Below are 24,404 nucleotides of genomic sequence, written 5' to 3' on the forward strand. Positions count from 1 at the left end.
GTAGTACAACAAGGGGTTAAAAAAAACTCAGAGAAAGGATGCGGATCTGAGGGCAGCACTGCCAGATGTGGTATCGGTATATGTGGAGCTGGTGGCAGCGCCAATATAGCACAGTGTGGCAAGGGCCCCGGCAGAGAACTAGCAGCCCAGCCCTGTAGTGGGGCACTTAGATGTTAAGCGGAGTCAGTGCTGTAGGACGGTCAGCCGATAGAGGTACAAATAGAGACCCAGATGGTTCCATGGGACTAAGCAGCATGCCAAATAAAACTGGAGCAAAGTCAAGTATCTGAAAGATACCCTTTGTGAAGGACCCTACCCGAGCCAGAATCAACAATGGCCTCAGTACCAGGAGTGTGCTACTGCACAATGCTTTAGCTGCATTTATTTACGGGGGGAAAAAATAGACAGCCTAATGCCCTTTAACGGTATGTGGGTTGTGAAGGTTTGTTTTTCTAATAAGTTCGGGAAGCACTGCTTTAAAGACATCACTGAAATTGTCAGGAGCAGAGCTGTGGATCAGTAGGCATGGGTGTGGGGGACGGGGGGGGGGGGGGGGGGGGGGGAGGGGGACAGGACAGGAACCAGCGTCTCTGCTCAGGTGTGGTGCCTGTATGCAGCCCTGTGTTTTCATGTTTGGGGCAGGTCTGAGTCACAACTGCTACCTACTGGTAAGAAAGAGCTATTGCTAGCGGTCCAAGGATGCAAACTGGCAACTGGGAAGAATCAAAAGGCAAGGGATCTCCTGATGCAAGTATACATCAGAGAGAAGAGTTTTTCTGCAGTACAAGCAAACACTATAGCAAACATTTTCATACTTACAAACCACCAATGATAGTCATACCCAAAGAAGAAAGCACCAAACCACAGTAAAAGTCATATTTCCATGATCATGTCTGCAATTCCATTCAGAAAAAGAAATGTAACATTGCTACCCTTTAAGGGTGAATTGTCCAGGTGCCTCATAGCTTCTCCCTACATCTGATCAACAATCTACAAAACTCTCAAACTTGCAAGATCCCTTCCCTAACTCCAATACCCTACACTTTCCAGGTTTTGGGAATCCATTGAGAGTTACAAGAGAAGACACAAACCTATCTGACAGTCTCCTGCTGTAACTGTTACTCAGATATTAGTCGCTTACGATAGATAGGGCTCCTGGATTTGTACCATTTATTTTGCTGATATTTTCATGTGTAGGTATCCTTATTTGCATCTCTATGTTGCTGTTTAGCCCTCTTTATATTTGGCACATGAAAAAGTTATGGTAAAACAAGTATTTTCCTATGTCTGCTTAACACTTTAGTATCCGCATGGCTTTGGGGCTCTAAACAGGCATAAAATAAAACAGTGAACCAAACTGTAGCATTCTATTACTAGCACATGTGCACAATGGTAACTATTTAGGTTTCTTTCATAAATCACACTTTCATACTTCAAAAGCTGTCAATATACACAGCAACTGACCTTCGTAGTGCAGAATTGTCTGCCAAGAGAGAGACAAATAATAGGTTTCTGAATCTCACTTAATTCAAAATTAAATACAGATGGAAACATGTTCTACACCCTGGAAGGTTTATTTTGTGGTAATATTCGGGGTGGTGCTAACTCCAAAGATTTTACAACAGTCTGATGGGAAAGGTTGGTGATGGGACCTTTTTACATCGGGATGTGCCATTGCAGTATCTTTGCAGTTCTTGGATGTATTAAAGATTTTTCAAAATAAGATCCAGTGTGATGACTAGGATTCTCATTCATTCTAGCCCTGCACTGAAATACATTAAGAGTTGTTTAAGTTTGGGAAGACACCAACATCCCACACATAAAATTGGTAAACTATTTCTCCGCTCATGTCCATCAGCTACAAATTATGCCAGGTTTCTGTTCATTGAAGCCCACAGTTATACTCAAGATTACTTTTAGCAGGCAAAAATGAACCATGCCATCAATAGTGTAACTAGACCTGCATCATTACATCTAAAGAAATATGCTTCTACATGCCCTCAAATAGCCCTTTAGATTAAAAAAAAATTAATAGCACTCAAAACAAACTTACAAAGTCTTTGAACGGTTGCTTCTCTGGAATTTCCCAATCATCGCTGATGTTCATGTACCTGCAACAATCGGGAACTTCAAATTAGCAAAAGGCTTGCACTGACGAAATGTGATCAAGTTAAAGTTTATTGCAAAGGCAACTATAATTCATTAGCCAAGCAACAAGAAACACAGCAGTATAAACCAGTCTTACTTGTCAAAATCAGTGAAGAGATTCACTCGGAAGGTGTGCTGCTTGTCCAGCTTGTAACCATCTGCATTTTTTACAGCATCTTGGGCATTCGCGGGAGATGCATATTCAAGAAAGATGTACCTGCAGCAGAAAGTGATAAAGAAAGATTACATTCTGGTTTAAAGACTAACAAAGGCTATAAGAAGTATGGTGGAGATCAGCAGTAATTATTGATCATCTCCGACCTACCCAATACATAAAACTAGCGCCAAGCTGCGCATTTTATTTTAAGACCTTCAATGGCGCAACAAGTAGGTAGAATGGTATGGTATGTGTGGGGGATTTAGGTATTCAATTACATTATTCATTCGCTGGCATGTGACTAAATCTGGAACAATTTTAAAATACTGAGAGATGGGCACAAAGTCACGTAGGGGGGATTAGTGGTCTGGGGTCCATACCAGTATGAATGCATTGATGCCATCGTTCCATAAACGCACAAACTACACACAGATCAGTTCCACTAAATCTCTGAGAACCACTGCATCCAGAACGAAGCGGGGACGTATAGAGTACCAACAAAAAATTAACATCAGAAAAGCCATTTGGTTTTGCGTTTGAGACCTACTGGCTCCGCCAGTGCCTTTAATTCATGCTGTAAACCATACAGCATAAACAAAATGAAAAAAGGTGCACTGACGCTGCTGCATTATATAAGTGAACATGCGTCATTGTGACCACAAATGCTCACTCCCAAAATGACAGGAGTGCCTTTTTTTGGCAATTACTGATCCAATACAGTCTGCTAACTAAATGGGAAAAATAAGCAGAATGAAAGCTTTTTTTTGCTTCTATAAAACAGGTTTTAAAAATGGAAAAAGAAAGAGAAAAAAAGGTCTGCAGGGTGGGGGCAACGGAGGAGAGGTTGATGGCAGGAAACAACAGGAAAAGCAGCACACGAGGCAGAGCAACATTGAGGGCAGGAAGACTAACACAAGCAAAGCAAACAAGAGCAGCACGGGGGCGGGGGGAGTAGGGTATCAATTTTCACAGTAAAAGTAAAACTGTTGCATAAATGCGTTTTTAAGCTTTAAGACTTTCATACATAGAAAAGGGCATACACTGCATACAGTCGAATTATGGGAGTTCCCTTTAGGACTTAAGGTGCTAGGGGGCCAAGGTACAAAGTACCACCAGCAGTTCGGATTTACCAGAATTGGAGCATACGGGTGCAGAGGTGCTGTAGGGGTTGGTAGCCTGGCTCGCTACACGACAAGTAAAGACCGGGGTCACCTAGAAACAGGTTACAGACAGGGACATGGAGACAATTTTGGGAGCTCTCAACAGGGGGCTCAGTTCGTGGGGGTCCTTGGAGCTGACCTCTTGAAGCACAGTGTCTCTTCCTGGGCAGCTAATGCCTCAATGGACCCGGTGAACAGCAGAACAGTGAGCCTGACGTGGTGGTCGGTGCCTACATGCAAGTGGCTCCTCAACTTCAAGGGAGAAGCTGCAAGCTTGGCAAAGTGCTGGAGTCCCTCCGAGGCTTTTGGAGGATGCACAGCTGCAGGAGGAGTCGGGTTGTCGTGCTTGTTAGGACAGGAGCAGGCTGGGTATGGCGGCAAAGTTCACCAGCAGTCCACTAATCTCGCTTCTTCGCCTCTCCTTTATTATCGTCTTTCTTCAGTCAGACGAATCAGAGTTCCTGTGGTCAGGTGGCTACCTAAATACTTAATTTAGAGGCGTTGTGGGTAGTAGCCAATGGGCTACTTACTCTTGGCGTCACTACGACCCCTATATGTCCATTTCCTCTGGGGAGTGGGTATAGCCCTATCCCAGAGTCCCTAATTCCACCCAAATTAAAATGGTGGAATCCTTCTTTCATGGGGCACATCAGACAGCCCACCTAAGGGGTGTGACTGGAGTGGTAGTGCAACACGCCTACTTCCATATCTAATTCCCCGTCTGTCCTGGTGACAAATGGGCCTCAGGGCAGGAGGTGACCTGCCCTGATGCCCAGATTTGCTGAAGCTAGGGTTGCATATCAAAAAGCAGCAGGGGGCTTTGAAGTCCCTCACCTTGCTATGCAGATTCACTAGTCATCCGGCTGGAGGAGGAGTGAACACCTTCCTCCGGAGCAGGTATGGTTTCTGCCCTCAGAGAGCGCGGGCTCTCACCTGCAGGATGATCAGGAACATTACTGTGGTGGCAGGATGGACAATACCAGTCAGCCAGCACACTAAGAGGCTGGTAGGTTTTCAAGTGGCACCTCCAAGATACCCTCTGGGTGCATGTTTTAATAAATCCACTACAGGCATGAGCAGAAATGTATTTTAAAAAAGATGTTTGATATTAAACACGATAGGTGTCAGTGAAGTCATAATGTAGCTGGCGAACTCGTAATGAACAGTGAATAGTATATGCACTTAAGATGGCTTCCCTGCTCATTCGTACTATCTAGCAATTGAACTAGACAGCACAGGGGCAGATCGGCTCATGCAAATATGTCCCCACATGCAATATAATGCACTCTGCCTAAGGGCTATAAAGCCTGCTGTTGGGTGACTTACATATATTGCATGTTGTAGTGTCTGTGGGCATCAGGTCATATTTTCACACTTGTTTGCACCATTTCACGCAGCTTGCAATGGCTGTCTGCATGAGTTTGGTGGTGGGTCCCTTAGGGTGGCACAATACATGCTGCAGCCCTTAGAAACCCTCTGAAGTACCCATATCATTTACTAGGGTCTTATAGAGGTGCCAAAGGTCTTGCCAATTGGGGGGAACAACTGAACAGTTGTCTTATTTTAGAAAAAGAGCACTGACACTGGGCACCTGGTTAGCAGAAACCCAGTGCACTTCAAAATTACAACAAACACCAGGCAAAAAGTATGGGGTGACCATGTCAAAAACGGGCCCTTTCCTACAATAACCTAGAGCTTTCAAACTATTTAAAGCCTAATATGAAGCATCCATGACATTCAATTAGGCAGAATCTCAATTTACCATTTTCTCTCATGAAGAACCATATGCAAGCTGCAGATTGCTTTGTCGATGGGTGTGAGAAAGTGCCATCTTTCTTGCATGGTCTGCCCCCCACGTTTTGCTGAATGTACTTTGACTGAGTGTGCCCTGGACTCCTGCCAATCAGGTGCCCAGGGCTTATGTTCCTTCCCTAAAACACACAAAACCCAAATTGGCAAACCCTGGCCACATGTCAGCCCCTGGTAAATGGTATCCTAGGTACCCAGGGCCTTGTGACCAGGGAAGGCCTCCAGCACTCATTGTGCCACCCTTAGAGGCCCTGTACCCTTACACACACACACACTACCCTTGCAGGCTGAGTGTCTGGGTACAAGACAAAACAAAGAGTCGACATGGCACACATCCCTGTGTGCCATGCCCATCACCTACACTGCCATTGCATATATCAGCCACCCCTCTAGCTGTGTGCCTTATGCCAATGGTGTGGGCACAGGAGCAGGAGCCCTGTGCCCCTACAGTACCCAGGTCCATTCCTGAGCACTGTAAGTGCAGTGCTGCCTTTTAAGAGTACATGGTGCTGAGAGCTCGTCAAACACTAACTCCACAGCACCATAATGGCAACACTGAAGACTGAGAAGTTTGGTATCAAACTTCTCAGCACATTAAACCCACACTGATGCCAGTGTGGGATTTAATGTACCAAGCACCCCAGAGGGCATCTTAGAGATGCCCCCTTAAACCTAACCTACAATCCACGTCTTCTCTGAGGCTGCCTAGGCTGCCACACAGCAGACATGTTGCTGGACCCCTGGGTGGGAGAGCCCCTGCTCTCCTTTGCCTGCAACAATGCACATCCTGGGCGAGGTCCTAAATCTCCTCCCCCAGGATGGGCAGCGGGAAGCTTCAAAAGGCATGTCGTCTCTGTGAGCTTCCCCAGGCCACTGCAACCCCCCCACTCTGGTGGGAAGCTTGGCCGGAAACCCCAAATAAGGACAAGGGATGTGCCAGCCTGCCAACCCCACCACTCAGGTGGGGGAGGCGAGGTGAAGCACATCTCCGGGCTCTCGTCATCTTGAAGATGGGAGGCCCTACCCTATCAGGACTAGGCTACTGCCCCCCTCCCACAGGAGAGAGGCAGGATAGGGGGTGTACCCACCCCAGGACAGGGACCCATTAGTCCTTGCCCTTCACCTACCTGTAACGCCCCTAAATCTAGTATTTAGGGGCACCCTGAACCTTCCTTCCCCAGATTCCGAAATACAAAGAAGAGCAAGAAGAAAGAAGACCTGTCCTGCAGCTGCTAAGAAGAGGAAGACACCAACTGCTTTGGCCCCAGCCCTACCGGCCTGTCGACCCTCAAACCTGCTCCTGCTCCAACCCGGCATCTCTTGTGGCCAGCAACCTCACAAACCCCGGAGGACCTGGCTACCTTTTGGCTCTAAGCCCCTGAGACTCCCATGAGTAGAGGCTCTACTCAAAACCTACCTCTAATCCCTGGCAGCAGCCCGGAACCGCGAACCCAGCACACTCTGCACCAGCCAAGCCTGGACAGTGCCGGAGTGAACAAAGACCACGAGGACGACCCCACAGCGACTGTGCCCAGAGTCCGGCACCCAAGGACCTCCCTCGACCCTCCTGAAGAAGCCTGCAGCCTCAGAACAAGGTGCCACCCCCTACCACGATCAACAGAGGGTAAGATTTCCCGACACCAAAAGGCGCCCCGCGGCCCCCTGTGCCCAATCCCGGGGTACCTACCTATCCTCCAACTACCCAACTTACCTCTCGAAGTGGTGGTGGCACCTGAAGAATCCTCATCCCCGAGCTTGCAGTCTTTTTCTAAACCAGAGATTTCCCATTGAAATCAATTGAGCGCCCGAAGCATAAAAGCACCCTGCACCCAGCCGCCAGAGTGGCCCTGGCAGTGCAACCTCTACACCTACCTACTTCCCCACTTGCCCTGAGTATGTGACCAGGAGCCCAGCTCCCACAGCCGCGTGGCTTGCTAGTCAGCAGCCACCAACCAAGGCCCCCCCTATCCCTCATAGGATAACATTGGGCCTAACTCTCTCTGCACCCGGCTGCCCAGAGTCGCTGAGGGTGAACCAACTGTACCTACCTGACCCTGGGGGACCCCTGAGTATATGCCCAGAGCCTCAACTCTGCCAGTCGAGTACTTACCCTATGAGGAAAATGAAGTTAGCGGTTTAAAGGTAACATTGACTGGCTTTTTCCTGAAATTTCTTCTAAGGGTGGACTTTTCAAATCTTAAAATACTCACCAAAAATCAGCCGAGTAACGAAAACACTCACCTGCTCTTAGGTGAGCTCCCAGTGCTGGATCTTGGTGCCCAGCACTGACTCTGAAAAATACTTACAACCGTACTTACCAGTAACCCAATTTCCTCCCAATTTCCTCCCATAGGAAATCATTGACTGTTTTTCTGTGAAATTTCTTCTGTCAATTTCTGAAATCTTTAAATATTCTTTAAAAATCGTATAATATCTAAAAACGTAATTACTTACCTGTTTTGGATAAAGGTCCCAGTACTGAGTCTAGGCACCCAGTAGTGGATTACAAAAGTAACAAGAACATACTGTACCTGCAACTTGAATTTTCTTCCATAGGGAATCATTGACTGTTTTCTTTGAAATATAGTGTCAACTTTTAAAATCGCTAAATAGTTTAAAAATCACAGTAATTAAGTCGACTTTCATCACTTGATTCTAAGTACTGACCCAGGACTGAATCTAGGATCCAGTCCTGGAATTCCAAAAGTAATCCTAAAAGTAATCTGTTGCAAATAACTTGAAATTTCCATTGAGCTCAATGCATTGTTGTGTTTAAAATAGTTGCCTATTGCAACCACTTGTAACTGTTTACAAAAGCCAATTGCATATTGCAAAAGTATTTATATAAATCATCTCGTTCTGAGAAAGTATATTTTAATACCAAGTGTTGGTTCTAAAATAAAACAAGCATATATTTTTTATATATAAACCATTGGCCTAGAGTTCAGTTATTGAGTGTGTGAGACAATTTGCTGACTGAGTGTGTACAACAAATGTTTTACACTGTCCTCGGATACTGCCTTACTGCTCGACCAAGCTACCACTTTAGAGAGTAAGGTTATATCTAACTTTAGCCTCTGTCAAACCCTTGGGGACTGTGGACTCTGTACACCCTGTACCTATTAGGGAACAGTATATACAGAGCAACTTTCTCACAATGGGTCTTTGAGATTTAGTCACTATTATAAACTCACTTCAACGACCTGATGCTTAATGGGATGCAAAGAAGAATGTGCAAATACTTTACTGGAAGGAGAAAACTACAGCTAATTGTGATGCTGTCAATTGCATTTCAGGGGTTTGTCTTAATCCGTATTCTGAAGACATAGCCAATACAGAGGACACCCAAGTGACAAATTCAAGTATTTGAACATCTGATTTAAACAACAGATCTGCACAATGGCAGTGATCAGTCATAAAAGCAAGATCAAAATCCCAATATTTTTAAGTAGTAACTAGGATTGGACATGTGCCAACTGAGATTTACCAGAAGTTAAATATCAAGAGCTGAAAGTTAGGGTTACATAAAAAAGGATAATGTTACTTACCCAGTAAGCATCTGTTCTTGGCATGTAGAGATGTAGATTCACATGCTTTGCATACTCCTGCCATCTATTGTTGGGTCCGGATGTTTTAAAGTTGTTTTTCTTCAAAGAAGTCTTTACAGTCATGAGGTAAGGGGACGCCTCCTTTCTGTGATAGTGCGCATGGGCATGGACTCCATTGTTAAGATTGTTTTCAGGCAGAGGGTGAGAATGGATTTAGTAAGTGTAGAATAGAGATGTTCATGCGTATGTATATAAACCGAGAACTTCAACAATTACACCGGGGAGGCGCATGTGGATCTACAGCTCTACATGCCAAGTACAGATGCTCATTAGGTAAGTAACATTATCCGTTCGAGGCATGTGAACTGTAGATCACAAACTCTACATAGACTATGAAGCAGTATACTCCCGAAGCGGTGGCTAGCCTGTAGTTGTTGTAATGGTCTGAAACAGTGTTTTAGGTACTGCTTGGCCTACATTAGCTTGTTGCCTTGTTAACACATCTACACAATAATGGGCAGTGAATGTGTGCGGTGTAGACCATGTTGCTGCCTTACAGCTGTCAGCTATTGGAATATTCCCTAAGAAGGCAATAGTAACCCCTATTTTGCAAGTGGAATGTGCTCTAGGGAGTATTAGCAAAGTTATTTTTTGTACTATTTTGAGGTTCCACACAGGTGGGACTCTTGGTGGAATCACTCTTTTTAATCCTTCTAGAAAGACTTTAATCACTGGTATCCTGAAAAGAGATGAGTGTTGTCTGTTTGGTAAGTATGCAGCTACTGCTACTAGATGTAAGCGAATGGATGTGTAGGCTAGTCCAGATTGCTGTAAATGTAACAGGTAACAGATGATGTTCTGTACAGAAGTATCAAGAGGATTGATATTGTTACAATAGATAAATCGTTTCCATTTTGCTGCATAACATGCTCTAGTAGTATGCTTTCTAGCCTCATTTAGGAAATTCATACAGTCTGATGGTAAGTGTAAATACCCAAAAACACAATATATACAAGGGTCACAGGGGAAATTTAATTTAGGGAGTACTACACCTCCAATCCGCAATATACACTACGACAACTAACAGAAGGTGCTAAGTCCGTTCGACAAGAACAGCAAGCCACTACGCACTGTGAAAGAGTGCAAGAGACTCCTCAGAAAGTTAGTACATCACCTGGCGGGAGTTAAGAGTCCATCAGCCCACCCTTACTGGCGGAACTTCGTCATCTGAGACTCTAGGGAATCACGGTCTGGGCCCGCAATATCGAGCCAACAGGCTCTGCTGGGTGCACAGCCTAATGCTTCCCAAAAAGCAAGAACTCCTGCCAAGGTGTATGTTCAAACCCTGAGGACTCCGGTGATGTGCAGTGCTCTAGTGTAAATGTGAATTAAAAATGAATACCTGGGCAAAAAATATGTTTATTGGGAATTGTCCAGGTGTCATAGTTTAAAAAAACCTATAGTCTTGAAAAAATAGACTATTTCCTTGCTCAGTTTTGTAAGGTCGACATGTTTCAGCCGGTATGTCAACTGAACCGGCTTTCTTCAGGACCTAAATACGGTGGAAAAATAAAAGCTACTGCAGGGTAAACACAATAACCGTGAACAACAATATTTAGACAGTGAAGGTGCAATTGTCAGATAAGTCTGTGGCGATAGCCACCCTACCGGACAAGCAATCTCGTGCTTGGACGTAAGAACTATGTCTTCTTTCCTAGAAAGAGTCCGGAGAATCAACCGTCAGAAAAGACATCTTACACATAAATCACAGCATTCATGGCCGCTATTCAGCAATGCCCATTATGCACTGCCGTCTTTACAAAAACCAAAATGATGGTTGCATACAAACAAAATTGCATAAAAACTGTTTGGAACTCACCCAGCCTTTTGTGGGAGAAACGCCTCACCTCACCCAGCTGACTGCTCGGAGATGGAGGCACGGCTCTGTTTAAATGTGAGGGCAAACAGACAAGTTGCATACTGATACTCATCTGTCCAGACTCTACACACATACCTTTAAACAATCTAATAAACCTAAAAAAACTCAAAACGTCAAAGACCTAAAGAAACCCCCATGGACATACTACTGCAGGTAAGTCAAAAGATGTTCCTTAAAACTACGTCATTTTAAAGTGTAACAGGGTTCAAAGGAAGACATATGTCTTGTATCTTGTGCAAGGTTTGGAGTAAGTAGTTATAAACTATGTTTCTGTTGACACCAAACACAAAAACAAAAAAACTTTTGTTTAGATAAAGATGAACCTGGAATTTAAAGCAGAGTTCAGCACGAGGGGTGTAACCAGCTAACTCTTAACCTCAAACAGAGCACTCTTTGTAAAACAATAATGGACCATTAACCAACGCACGAGAGCCCCTTTCCTTACCTGTCCGTCAGTACTTCAGACCAGTCTTCGAGCTGTCTGGGAGGTGGCGGCAGGAAGGAAAGGGGTCCTTAAATAACCGCCTTAATTACGTTGAAAGATTCAATTAGAATCGGGTGCGGGTGCGTTCTTAGTACCCGCGCGACCATCAGACACACGGAGCATGCGCCGGACTCAGGACACACGCCTCCGAGCAAGCGCGCTGCACGGGCCAACCAGAGCGAGTGTATGCGGCCGGCATCTCCACAGAGCGCATGCGTGTTGGAGAGCCCAAGCTCCACAACAATCACTACACTGCGTGAATGTTTGACAATCGAGTGCTGCAGCTAGCCTGTCCTCAATGGCAAAGGTGCATGCGCGTCAGAAACCTTATAGAAGGCGCCAGGCCCAAGACACTGACTCTGGTGTATGCATATCACAAAATTAGATTGTGCCGCTGGAGTGTCCCTAACAGCAAACGCATGCACGTTCGGGGACCCAAAGCAGGCACAAAAATACTCGCTACAGTGCATGCGTGTTTATAAAAACGGTGGAAACCTTTGTCTCGAGTGCCCCAATTCGTTTCTATTCATACATGGTAAATGAAACCCTCAAGAACTTCATGGCTTCATACCCGCGCATGCGTGCTGGTGTCGAGGCTAACTGATTGTTTACAGTGGCAGAGTCAGCACTAGCCGTAAACGACCCAAAGCACAAACAAAACCGAACCACTCTATTGCTTGTATTTACACCCTACAAGGTTAACTCTTATGACGGTGGACCTTATATAACGGTAACTGTCTATACTTTTCTAGATATAAAGCAGCTACCAATTCTAGGCTATATATCTAGTATAGTGTATGTACAGAAGGGGTGGGACCAAGGGACTTGACCACCAACGGACTTGACCACCAACACACGGGCTCTAAATACTAGATAGGATATTACACATGTAGCCAACAGCGAAAACCACCAACTGTTGCCAAAACCATGTTTACAAACATTGTCCAAGGATGTCATGACAAATAATAGTGACAGACAGTGCGTAAAAGGGGCAGATGCCTCGATATAAAAGTGTCTCTGTGGAATGGAGTCAGAGTACTCCTATACACAACAGGGCAGATATCCTATAGGATCAGCTATTCTATCAGTGGTTAGGGATATAGTATGTGATGAAGTCTCTGATAGAGTATCTATATAACAGTAGGTTTTCAGACTGATGATTTTCAAACCAGATTTCAGATAGAGGCCCATGGTATACTATCATTAAGGCTGTGTGTGTCTGTTTTCAATCTGAAAATCCACCTCTTCGCTTTGGAGAATAGAAACCCTGAAATATCTGTTACGTGCTGGGGAATGAAAGGACGTTCCAGCACAAGCCACCTCAGATCATCGGCCTTATGTTTTTTGGCCAGAAAATGATCTGTCAAACAGGTGGACTGTTTCATGCATCGGATGGTACTCTTGTGCTCACTTATGCGGAGCTTCACTTTGCGTGTGGTATACCCGATGTAGTGCAGAGTACAAGGGCATGTGATCATATAGATCACACACTCCGAATTACAGTTTGTGTGGTTGTGTAGTATCAAAGGACGGCTCGTCCCTATGTCCACCGATGTAGTCTTGGTGGTCTGAGGGCAGACACTGCACGAGCCGCATGGATAATGGCCTCGTACCGGGGGTAGTGACCACAGAGTATTAACATCACGTGTAGGCTGTGACAATGGTCGTGTGTGGACCAGGCTGTTCCGAAAAATCGGACCCTTCTTGAACGCAAAAAGGGGGGCCGGATGTTTTCAGATGCCACATTGAGTATATGCCAATGTTTACGTACCGTTTTCTGTAATCGGTTGGACAGGGTACAGAAGGTAGTTACAAAGGTAAGCCTGTCACTGGGAGTCCTGGGAGTGCTATTATCCAGCAAAGCATCTCGATTATTGTTCGACGCTCTCTTCCAAGCTTGCCGCACCAGGCGCCTGGGGTACTGACGCGACCGGAGTTGAATCGCTAATTCTTTAGCATGTTTGTCAAAAAGATCCCTAGTGGAACAGTTCCTCCGCACCCGTAGGAACTGACCCACGGGAAGATTCTTCCTGAGGGCCTTAGGATGATAGCTATCGAAGGAGAGAAGAAAATTCCTCGACATAGGTTTTTTGTATAATTCACATTGCAATGAATTCTCATGGAAAAAATTGGAAATATCCAGGAAGGCTAACCGTCGTTGATTGAACTCGATGGTAAAGTTCAAAAAGGCATTTTGTTGGTTAAGCCAAGTGTGGAAAGCCAGAATCTCTTGGCTAGTGCCTCGCCATACCACCAGTATGTCATCTATGTACCTCTTCCACAGCACCAGATGATGACGATAAGGGTTGCTGTGGTTCAGTACATGATTTTGTTCAAACAGATGAACATACAGGTTGGCGAGGCTGGGCGCAAAAACACTGCTCATAGAGGTGCTAGACGTCTGGAGAAAGATCTGGTCTTCAAATCTAAAGAAGTTCTCCGTCATAGCTAGTCTGGCGCACTCCATAATGAAAGTGACGGGGGTCATGCTGTTCAAATCACGTGCTTCCAGCAATCCCCTGATGGAGTCCAAAGTTTCTTGTTGTGGAATACACGTATAGAGTGACTCCACGTCAAAACTAGCCAAAATATCGGTATCGATGTTAAACTCGATATCAGGCAAAATCCGTAAGACATCAGACGTGTCTTTGAGATAAGTCGGCATCTCAGTGACCATAGGCCGTAAAAACACATCCACAAACTTAGACAAAGGCTCAAGTAATGAGCCAATCCCGGAAATAATGGGCCGTCCTGGGGGTGGTCGTTGGTTTTTGTGGATTTTAGGGAGGCAGTAAAAATAGGGCATCACAGGGTTGTTAGTTACCAAAAATGTAGCCTCCTGTGGCGTGATCCACCCTTCTGCCTCCCCTTCCTCGACCAGCTGTTTTATCTCTAGAGTTAATCTAGGTGTGGGGTCTATTCCCAAAACCTGATAGGATTTAGTGTCCAGAAGCTGCCTAAGGCATTCAGTCCGATAGATTGTGGCGTCTTGCAGGACCGTTGCACCTCCTTTGTCCGCCGGCTTGATAATAACGGACGTATCTTTTGTCAGATTCTGGAGGGCCAATCTGTCCTTTTTAGAGAAGTTGCAGTAATTCATTGACAGTGTGTCACATAGTGCCATCACGTCATAGATTACTGCCTTCTCAAAGGTCGAAACCTGAGAGGGGACCTGATGTGGCAAAGGTGTAAAATTGCTTTTGAGACGTAGCCCAGTGTTCACATGGTTTATATCATCACTGGCCCTCCAGAATCTGACAAAAGATACGTCCGTTATTATCAAGCCGGCGGACAAAGGAGGTGCAACGGTCCTGCAAGACGCCACAATCTATCGGACTGAATGCCTTAGACAGCTTCTGGACACTAAATCCTATCAGGTTTTGGGAATAGACCCCACACCTAGATTAACGCTAGAGATAAAACAGCTGGTCGAGGAAGGGGAGGCAGAAGGGTGGATCACGCCACAGGAGGCTAAATTTTTGGTAACAACCCTGTGATGCCCTATTTTTACTGCCTCCCTAAAATCCACAAAAACCAACGACCACCCCCAGGACGGCCCATTATTTCCGGGATTGGCTCATTACTTGAGCCTTTGTCTAAGTTTGTGGATGTGTTTTTACGGCCTATGGTCACTGAGATGCCGACTTATCTCAAAGACACGTCTGATGTCTTACGGATTTTGCCTGATATCGAGTTTAACATCGATACCGATATTTTGGCTAGTTTTGACGTGGAGTCACTCTATACGTGTATTCCACAACAAGAAACTTTGGACTCCATCAGGGGATTGCTGGAAGCACGTGATTTGAACAGCATGACCCCCGTCACTTTTATTATGGAGTGCGCCAGACTAGCTATGACGGAGAACTTCTTTAGATTTGAAGACCAGATCTTTCTCCAGACGTCTAGCACCTCTATGAGCAGTGTTTTTGCGCCCAGCCTCGCCAACCTGTATGTTCATCTGTTTGAACAAAATCATGTACTGAACCACAGCAACCCTTATCGTCATCATCTGGTGCTGTGGAAGAGGTACATAGATGACATACTGGTGGTATGGCGAGGCACTAGCCAAGAGATTCTGGCTTTCCACACTTGGCTTAACCAACAAAATGCCTTTTTGAACTTTACCATCGAGTTCAATCAACGACGGTTAGCCTTCCTGGATATTTCCAATTTTTTCCATGAGAATTCATTGCAATGTGAATTATACAAAAAACCTATGTCGAGGAATTTTCTTCTCTCCTTCGATAGCTATCATCCTAAGGCCCTCAGGGAGAATCTTCCCGTGGGTCAGTTACTACGGGTGCGGAGGAACTGTTCCACTAGGGATCTTTTTGACAAACATGCTAAAGAATTAGCGATTCAACTCCGGTCGCGTCAGTACCCCAGGCGCCTGGTGCGGCAAGCTTGGAAGAGAACGTCGAACAATAATCGAGATGCTTTGCTGGATAATAGCACTCCCAGGACTCCCAGTGACAGGCTTACCTTTGTAACTACCTTCTGTACCCTGTCCAACCGATTACAGAAAACGGTACGTAAACATTGGCATATACTCAATGTGGCATCTGAAAACATCCCGCCCCCCCTTTTTGCGTTCAAGAAGGGTCCGAGTTTACGGAACAGCCTGGTCCACACACGACCATTGTCACAGCCTACACGTGATGTTAATACTCTGTGGTCACTACCCCCGGTACGAGGCCATTATCCATGCGGCTCGTGCAGTGTCTGCCCTCAGACCACCAAGACTACATCGGTGGACATAGGGACGAGCCGTCCTTTGATACTACACAACCACACAAACTGTAATTCGGAGTGTGTGATCTATATGATCACATGCCCTTGTACTCTGCACTACATCGGGTATAGCACACGCAAAGTGAAGCTCCGCATAAGTGAGCACAAGAGTACCATCCGATGCATGAAACAGTCCACCTGTTTGACAGATCATTTTCTGGCCAAAAAACATAAGGCCGATGATCTGAGGTGGCTTGTGCTGGAACGTCCTTTCATTCCCCAGCACGTAACAGATATTTCAGGGTTTCTATTCTCCAAAGCGAAGAGGTGGATTTTCAGATTGAAAACAGACACACAGCCTTAATGATAGTATACCATGGGCCTCTATCTGAAATCTGGTTTGAAAATCATCAGTCTGAAAACCTACTGTTATATAGATACTCTATCAGAGACTTCATCACATACGATATCCCTAACCACTGATAGAATAGCTGATCCTATAGGATATCTGCCCTGTTGTGTATAGGAGTACTCTGACTCCATTCCACAGAGACACTTTTATATCGAGGCATCTGCCCCTTTTACGCACTGTGTCACTATTATTTGTCATGACATCCTTGGACAATGTTTGTAAGCATGGTTTTGGCAACAGTTGCTGGTTTTCGCTGTTGGCTACATGTGTAATATCCTATCTAGTATTTAGAGCCCGTGTGTTGGTGGTCAAGTCCGTTGGTGGTCAAGTCCCTTGGTCCCACCCCTTCTGTACATACACTATACTAGATATATAGCCTAGAATTGGTAGCTGCTTTATATCTAGAAAAGTATAGACAGTTACCGTTATATAAGGTCCACCGTCATAAGAGTTAACCTTGTAGGGTGTAAATACAAGCAATAGAGTGGTTCGGTTTTGTTTGTGCTTTGGGTCGTTTACGGCTAGTGCTGACTCTGCCACTGTAAACAATCAGTTAGCCTCGACACCAGCACGCATGCGCGGGTATGAAGCCATGAAGTTCTTGAGGGTTTCATTTACCATGTATGAATAGAAACGAATTGGGGCACTCGAGACAAAGGTTTCCACCGTTTTTATAAACACGCATGCACTGTAGCGAGTATTTTTGTGCCTGCTTTGGGTCCCCGAACGTGCATGCGTTTGCTGTTAGGGACACTCCAGCGGCACAATCTAATTTTGTGATATGCATACACCAGAGTCAGTGTCTTGGGCCTGGCACCTTCTATAAGGTTTCTGACGCGCATGCACCTTTGCCATTGAGGACAGGCTAGCTGCAGCACTCGATTGTCAAACATTCACGCAGTGTAGTGATTGTTGTGGAGCTTGGGCTCTCCAACACGCATGCGCTCTGTGGAGATGCCGGCCGCATACACTATCTGGTTGGCCCGTGCAGCGCGCTTGCTCGGAGGCGTGTGTCCCGAGTCCGGCGCATGCTCCATGTGTCTGATGGTCGCGCGGGTACTAAGAACGCACCCGCACCTGATTCTAATTGAATCTTTCAACTTAATTAAGGCGGTTATTTAAGGACCCCTTTCCTTCCTGCCGCCACCTCCCAGACAGCTCGAAGGCTGGTCTGAAGTACCGACGGACAGGTAAGGAAAGGGGCTCTCGTGCGTTGGTTAATGGTCCATTATTGTTTTACAAAGAGTGCTCTGTTTGAGGTTAAGAGTTAGCTGGTTACACCTCTCGTGCTGAACTGCTTTAAATTCCAGGTTCATCTTTATCTAAACAAAAGTTTTTTTGTTTTTGTGTTTGGTGTCAACAGAAACATAGTTTATAACTACTTACTCCAAACCTTGCACAAGATACAAGACATATGTCTTCCTTTGAACCCTGTTACACTTTAAAATGACGTAGTTTTAAGGAACATCTTTTGACTTACCTGCAGTAGTATGTCCATGGGGGTTTCTTTAGGTCTTTGACGTTTTGAGTTTTTTTAGGTTTATTAGATTGTTTAAAGGTATGTGTGTAGAGTCTGGACAGATGAGTATCAGTATGCAACTTGTCTGTTTGCCCTCACATTTAAACAGAGCCGTGCCTCCATCTCCGAGCAGTCAGCCGGGTGAGGTGAGGCGTTTCTCCCACAAAAGGCTGGGTGAGTTCCAAACAGTTTTTATGCAATTTTGTTTGTATGCAACCATCATTTTGGTTTTTGTAAAGACGGCAGTGCATAATGGGCATTGCTGAATAGCGGCCATGAATGCTGTGATTTGTGTGTAAGATGTCTTTTCTGACGGTTGATTCTCCGGACTCTTTCTAGGAAAGAAGACATAGTTCTTACGTCCAAGCACGAGATTGCTTGTCCGGTAGGGTGGCTATCGCCACAGACTTATCTGACGATTGCACCTTCACTGTCTAAACATTGTTGTTCACGATTCACGATTATTGTGTTTACCCTGCAGTAGCTTTTATTTTTCCACCGTATTTAGGTACTGAAGAAAGCCGGGTCAGTTGACCATACCGGCTGAAACATGTCGACCATAGAAAACTGAGCCAGGAAATAGTCTATTTTTTCAAGACTATAGGTTTTTTTAAATTATGACACCTGGACAATTCCCAATAAACATATTTTTTTGCCCAGGTATTCATTTTTAATTCACATTTACACTAGAGCACTGCACATCACCGGAGTCCTCAGGGTTTGAACATACACCTTGGCAGGAGTTCTTGCTTTTTGGGAAGCATTAGGCTGTGCACCCAGCAGAGCCTGTTGGCTCGATATTGCAGGCCCAGACCGTGATTCCCTAGAGTCTCAGATGACGAAGTTCCGCCAGTAAGGGTGGGCTGATGGACTCTTAACTCCCGCCAGGTGATGTACTAACTTTCTGAGGAGTCTCTTGCACTCTTTCACAGTGCGTAGTGGCTTGCTGTTCTTGTCGAACGGACTTAGCACCTTCTGTTAGTTGTCGTGGTAAATGTAAATAACCAAACTCTATGACTTCAGGAACCAGATCGCCAGGTTGAGTTTTTGGGGATTTGGATGCTGGATTTCTCCATGGCTCTGAATGAGGAGACTGAAGGGGAGATGCAGCTTTTGGTGTGTAACTATTGACAGCTCCACCAGGGTGGTGAACCGGGGTTGACGTGCCCATGAGGGAGCTATGAGAATTAGTGTGAGGGATGTTTGCCTGAGCTTCCGAACTTCCAGTGGAAAGAGTGGGCGAGGCAGAAAAGAGTAGGCAAAAATCCTTGACCAGTTCATTCATAGGACATTGCCTTTGGAGAGCTGGTGTGGGAACCTGGAAGCGAAGCTTGGGCATTTTGCATTTTCTGCTGTGGCAAACATGTATATCTTAGGAAATCCCCATTCCTGAAAGTAGGGGAGGAGAACCGGAGGATGAAGTTCCCACTCGCAGATTTGTTGCTTCTGTCTGATGAGGTCTGCCAACTGATTGTTTACTCCTGGAAGATGCTCTACCAAGAGATAAATCTTGTGGTGTACAGCACATTTCCAAATGGCTTGTGCTAGGCTTGACAGTTGGAGAGAGCGTCTCCCCACCTGTTTTTAGGTCTCGCCTGACCCAGCGCTTGCGCTGGTCTGGCGAGACTTTAAGGGCTTCAAAAAATACTACCGCCGGCTATAGGTTGCAGTGCAAGTGCGCGGGCTTGAGCAGAGGCGCCATATGGCATTCCTCATGCTCATTAAGCGCAATGCTCGCCGGGCTCCTAATCGCGATCACTTTCACGTCGTTATTTAGTGCAAAACCGCCTTAGTACTATGGAAGCCTAATTCTGGGGGTTTCTGCAATCTGGCAGAGGAGATATGTGGTTAACAGACACGGCTTCACGCCGAAATCTTTAATGCGTTTACTTTGCAACAAAAGCCAACCTTGCGTCTCGTGTTCCTTGTGGGAGTGAAGGCATAATAAAGGAAGAAGGCACAACGTCAAACATCTAGCGCCTGGAAAACCTTACACATAAGGCCTCCAATTGCCAGAGATGTGAGGAAATAGCCTATCGGAAACCATTAATGCTTAGCAAGAGCACTTAATGCACGTCATGTACATATACTAAGGTGTCAATGCCCTATTTGTTTATGAATCCAATGAGTATCTGTAATCCATTGCCATGTAAATTGAACATTACCTTTAAAGTCACCTCAAACATTATTTGTCTTAATATTTCATGTACACGCTGCCCAGATACTGCTGTGATGAATTTTTTAAAAATAGGTTAAATCTCTTATCTGAGTGATGCAGAGAACCTAGCGATGATCAGATTGTCCAGTTATGTTTCTGAAAAGAATATTGTGAAATTCATATGAACCAGAGCATATTTAAGCTGTGACGTATGCCCCAGTTACCGTTCAGTATCTACAGCTCCACAATATGCCTTTCATGCCTGTTGGTGCGTCAGATGATCCCATTATGAGTTAAACTTATCGGAGTGGTCACATTGCTGCTCCATAATTGTTCAACCTTGCTCTAACTATCTGATCAGTGCATGGGATTTGACACCTATTTACAATTAGGTACACATATGATTTTGACTTCAGCAAATCCTTTGCTCGCTGGCGAAGACGGCCTTGGATAATAGAGCAATTTGGTTTATCGACAGGCACTAACTACCGTTAAATAAAACATGCATTATTCAAAACTGTGAACACTCAAGCAAAATCATGTAAAAGTGTGATAGCAATACATTGCCTGTTTGTAAGTCCAACTATGGAGCCTTTGGGGGCAACCAAGTATTCTACAGTTGTTCCTGTCTTCTTAAGTCATTAGTATTAGCTGATGGAAACACTGGCATCCAAGTGCTGTAACTACTGATGGTATATATTGCCATTTTAGTGCATAGCCAATAGGTCTCGCTTTTGGGACTTTAAGTGTTTAGCCATGCAACAGTGGATGTTGTTGCACCAAGGATATTGTGCTGCATAACTAAATACTTATAAGGTCCCAAAAGCGAGACCTATTGGCTATGCCAATGCTGGTTGTATATAGTACATAGCTGTCATGTTGTCCGTGCGGACTAGGACGGCTTTGCCTACGAGGTGAGTTTGAAAGGCATTGAGCACTAGGAACACTGCTAGTAGCACTAAGTGATTTATATGGAGATCTTTGTGCTTTAGAGTCCACAATCCTTGGATTGTGTGATCCTGTAAGTGAGCACCCTAACCAGTGAGCGATGCATCTGCCGTTAGCACAGTCTGTGGAACAGGGTCGATGAAGTCCCGCCCTCTGAATACATTTTGTAGGTTTCACAACTGCAGAGAGTGATGGGTGCGGCCGTCTACCAACACTAGATCGATTAATCGACCCTGCGATTGATTCCACTAACTTGCTAAGCATTCATAAAGGGGACACATGCGAAGTCTTGCTTGGCGTATGATCATGAAGCAAGACACCATCATTCCTTGCAGTTGCATAAAGACTGACTGGTAATGAGTGGTTGGGCTGAAACTGAATGAGAAGAGACTGAATATTGTGAATTCTGGCTGCATAGGGAGAGGCTAGAGCTTTCAGAGTGTCTATGGTGGCTCCCAAATAAGGCTGTGTTTTTGAAGGCTGCAGATGGGACTCCAACGCATTCACTGTAAACCCTAGTTGATGTAGTAAGTGAATTGTGGCTTAAGTGTGTAGAAGACACTTCTGGTAAGTGCCGTCTTTGATGAGCCAGTCGTCCAGATAGGGGGAAGACGTGGATGTGCTGTCTTCTCAGATGAGCTGCGACAACTGCCAAGCATTTGGGAAATACTCCGAGAGCAGTAGTGACTCCAAACGGTAGGACTTTGAATTGGTAATGTTGACCCGCTATCACAAATCTAAGATATTTGCGATGAGTGGATTGAATTGGAATATAGAAAAATGCGTCCTTTAAGACTAAAGTAGACAGAAAGCCATCCTGTTGTAAAAGTGGGAGCACCTGTTGACGTGTCACCATGTGGAAATGTTCTGACAGTATGTAGTGGTTCAGTTTTCTGAGGTCCAGGATAGGTCTTAACGAGCCGTCCATTTTAGGAATTAGAAAATACAGGGAGTAAACGCCTGACCCTGGATATTGTAATGTTACTGGCTCTATAGCTCCCTTTAGCAAGAAAAACTGGGCTTCCTGTTTGAGGAAATGCAAATGTTCTGGTGACAGTTTGTGAGAATGAGGTTGAATGTTTAGAGGATTGGTGGTAAGCTCCAAGCAATAACCAAGCTGGATAATTCCGAACACCGATTTGTCTGTTGTTATAGACTGCCAAATGGGGAGGCGTTGTAGAAGAGGTCCCTTGACAGGTGTTAAGTGATCTGGGGAAAAGGTAGGTAAGTCACTGCGTGTTAGAGGATAGAAATTACTCTACCCTTGCCGTTGCTTCCTCTATATCCTCCTCTAAAGAAACCTCTTGTGGAGGAAGAATGATTGTTGCCTTTATAGAAATCACCATTGGTGTCTGAAGATTTGGTCTTAGAACCCCCACGATAAAAGGAGCGACGAAAGGAGCCCCGGTTTGAAGGAGACTGTGGAGCTCCCATAGACTTAGCCACATCAGTGTCTATTTTTTCATTTTCTCTAATGCCTGATCAACTTCAGGCCCGAAAAGATGCTCTTTAGCAAACGGAATGTTTGAGATTAATTGCTGGACTTTGAGTTTGAAACTGGAAATCCTTAACCAGGCGTGTCTCCTGAGTAACACACTAGTGTTAATCTCTCGAGCTGAGGTATCAGCAGCATCTAAGGCACATCAAATAAAGGAACTGGAAATGAGCTTTCCTTCTTGTATTAAAGCCTGTGCTTTAACTTTGTGCTCCTCTGGTAGATATTGGAGCAATTGCTCAATTTTTGACCCAGTGTGCTCTATCATACCTGGCTAAGAGCGCCTGGGTGTTGGCAATGCGCCTATGGTTCACCGCCTGGGCAGCTATTCTGTTGCCAGAAGCGTCTATTAATTTTGGCTGCTTGTCTGGAGGGGGTCATCCCCAGAGGTTTGTGGATTAGCTCGTTTACGGGCATTAGAGACAACAAGTGAGTCTAGGGGTAACTGCCCTTTAATGAAGACTGGATCAGACGGAGCAGGCTTATACTTTTCATCTATTCCGGGAGTCCGAACGAACAAAGAGGGTCATTAAAGATGTCATCAGCATGTCACATCAATGCCTTTGAGCATTGGGAGAGTGACTAGATCGGTGTGTACTACTCAAAGTTTCGAACAAGAAATCTTCCTCTAGGGATTCTTTGTGTAGTTCTACCCGCTAATATTGTGCAGCTCTAACAAGCAACTATAAATAACCTCATTTGTCGTCAGGAGGGGGGGAGGCGTTGCAGGGTAAAGGTCTGGGTTATTAACTTTTGGTGGATCAATAGTGTAGTATTTACAAGGATCTACAGGTAATTGAATATCTCCATCATCTACATCATCATCATCAGTCTGTGAGGGTGGAAAGTTGTGTGGTGTGATAAGTAAATGTTCTAATACTAGAGAAGGTGGTGAAGGTGTAGGGGAACGTGGTGGAAGAGGAGGAGGAGAAGAGTTAGTACAGACATTCTTTTTTTAAAGGAATCTTATATTATATGTCCTCTGACTCAGGTTTGCGTTTGTGAGGCAGTTTGGAAGAAGATGTCCTGTTTTAGGATTAATGTAAAGTTTGTTTTGTTTAGGATCTGATTTGGGAAGTAGACAATCTAATCCTGCTGCTTCGGAAGAGCATTTTTCGGTTTTTTGTACAGACTACTTCAGTGCCAGGATGAAATTACATTTCAGCGCGGAAGGTTTGGGCTCAGAAACTGCAGACTTTGGTTTTGAGCTCGAATGTTTCGGCTCCGTGCCGGACTGTGGCCAACTCGATAATCCATTGATAACTCTCGTACACATGCAGCAAAATAGGTTCAATTAGTAGACTCCCCCAATGAATGGATTTCAAATCATCCATCAGCCATGAAGGTCTCGCTGAAATGGGGAGTAGAATACAACCTCTCATTCAAAATATGGAAAATGCTACTTATCAGTATGCATCTGTTCTTGGCATGTAGAGCTGTAGAGTTGTATACTTTAGCAGAGATCGCCATCCGGTGTTGGGCTCAGATGTTTGCATTTTGTTTTTGTCGAAGTCTTTGTAGTCACGGGATAGGTGGCACCTCCTTATGGTGATAGTGCGCATGGGCATCAACTCCATCCTCAGATTGTTTTTCACCATAAAGGGTGATGATGGAGTTAGTAAGAGAATAGAAAAAGACATCCATGTGATGTATCCAAGTAAGATAATACTGCAGCAGATAAAGGCACTCGGGGAGGTGGGTGGGCGTATACAACTCTACATGCCAAGAACAGATGCATACTGGTAAGTAGCATTTTCCGTTCAAGGCATATGAGCTGTAGATTGTATACTTTAGCATAGACTATAAAGCAGTTTTCTTCCCTAGCGGTGGCAACCGGTATTCGTTGCAGTAGTTCGAAAAAGTGTTCTTAATACAGCCTAGCCCACAGTAGCT

At 45.0% G+C, this 24,404-nt stretch overlaps 1 protein-coding gene across 1 annotated transcript in view; it reads right to left on the bottom strand.

Annotated features, from left to right (window-relative positions):
• Positions 1-24,404, bottom strand: part of EIF3B (eukaryotic translation initiation factor 3 subunit B) — a 202,960-nt gene that overhangs the window by 132,742 nt on the left and 45,814 nt on the right. The window contains exons 3-4 of the mRNA XM_085629223.1: positions 2,246-2,365; positions 2,054-2,111 (exon numbers count right to left, since the gene is read on the bottom strand). Coding sequence (XP_085485349.1) covers positions 2,054-2,111; positions 2,246-2,365 — 178 coding nt within the window. The remainder of the gene's footprint in view (positions 1-2,053; positions 2,112-2,245; positions 2,366-24,404) is intronic.

This window comes from Triturus cristatus, chromosome 10, assembly GCF_964204655.1.
Source record: "Triturus cristatus chromosome 10, aTriCri1.1, whole genome shotgun sequence".
Taxonomy (NCBI): Eukaryota; Metazoa; Chordata; class Amphibia; order Caudata; family Salamandridae; genus Triturus; species Triturus cristatus.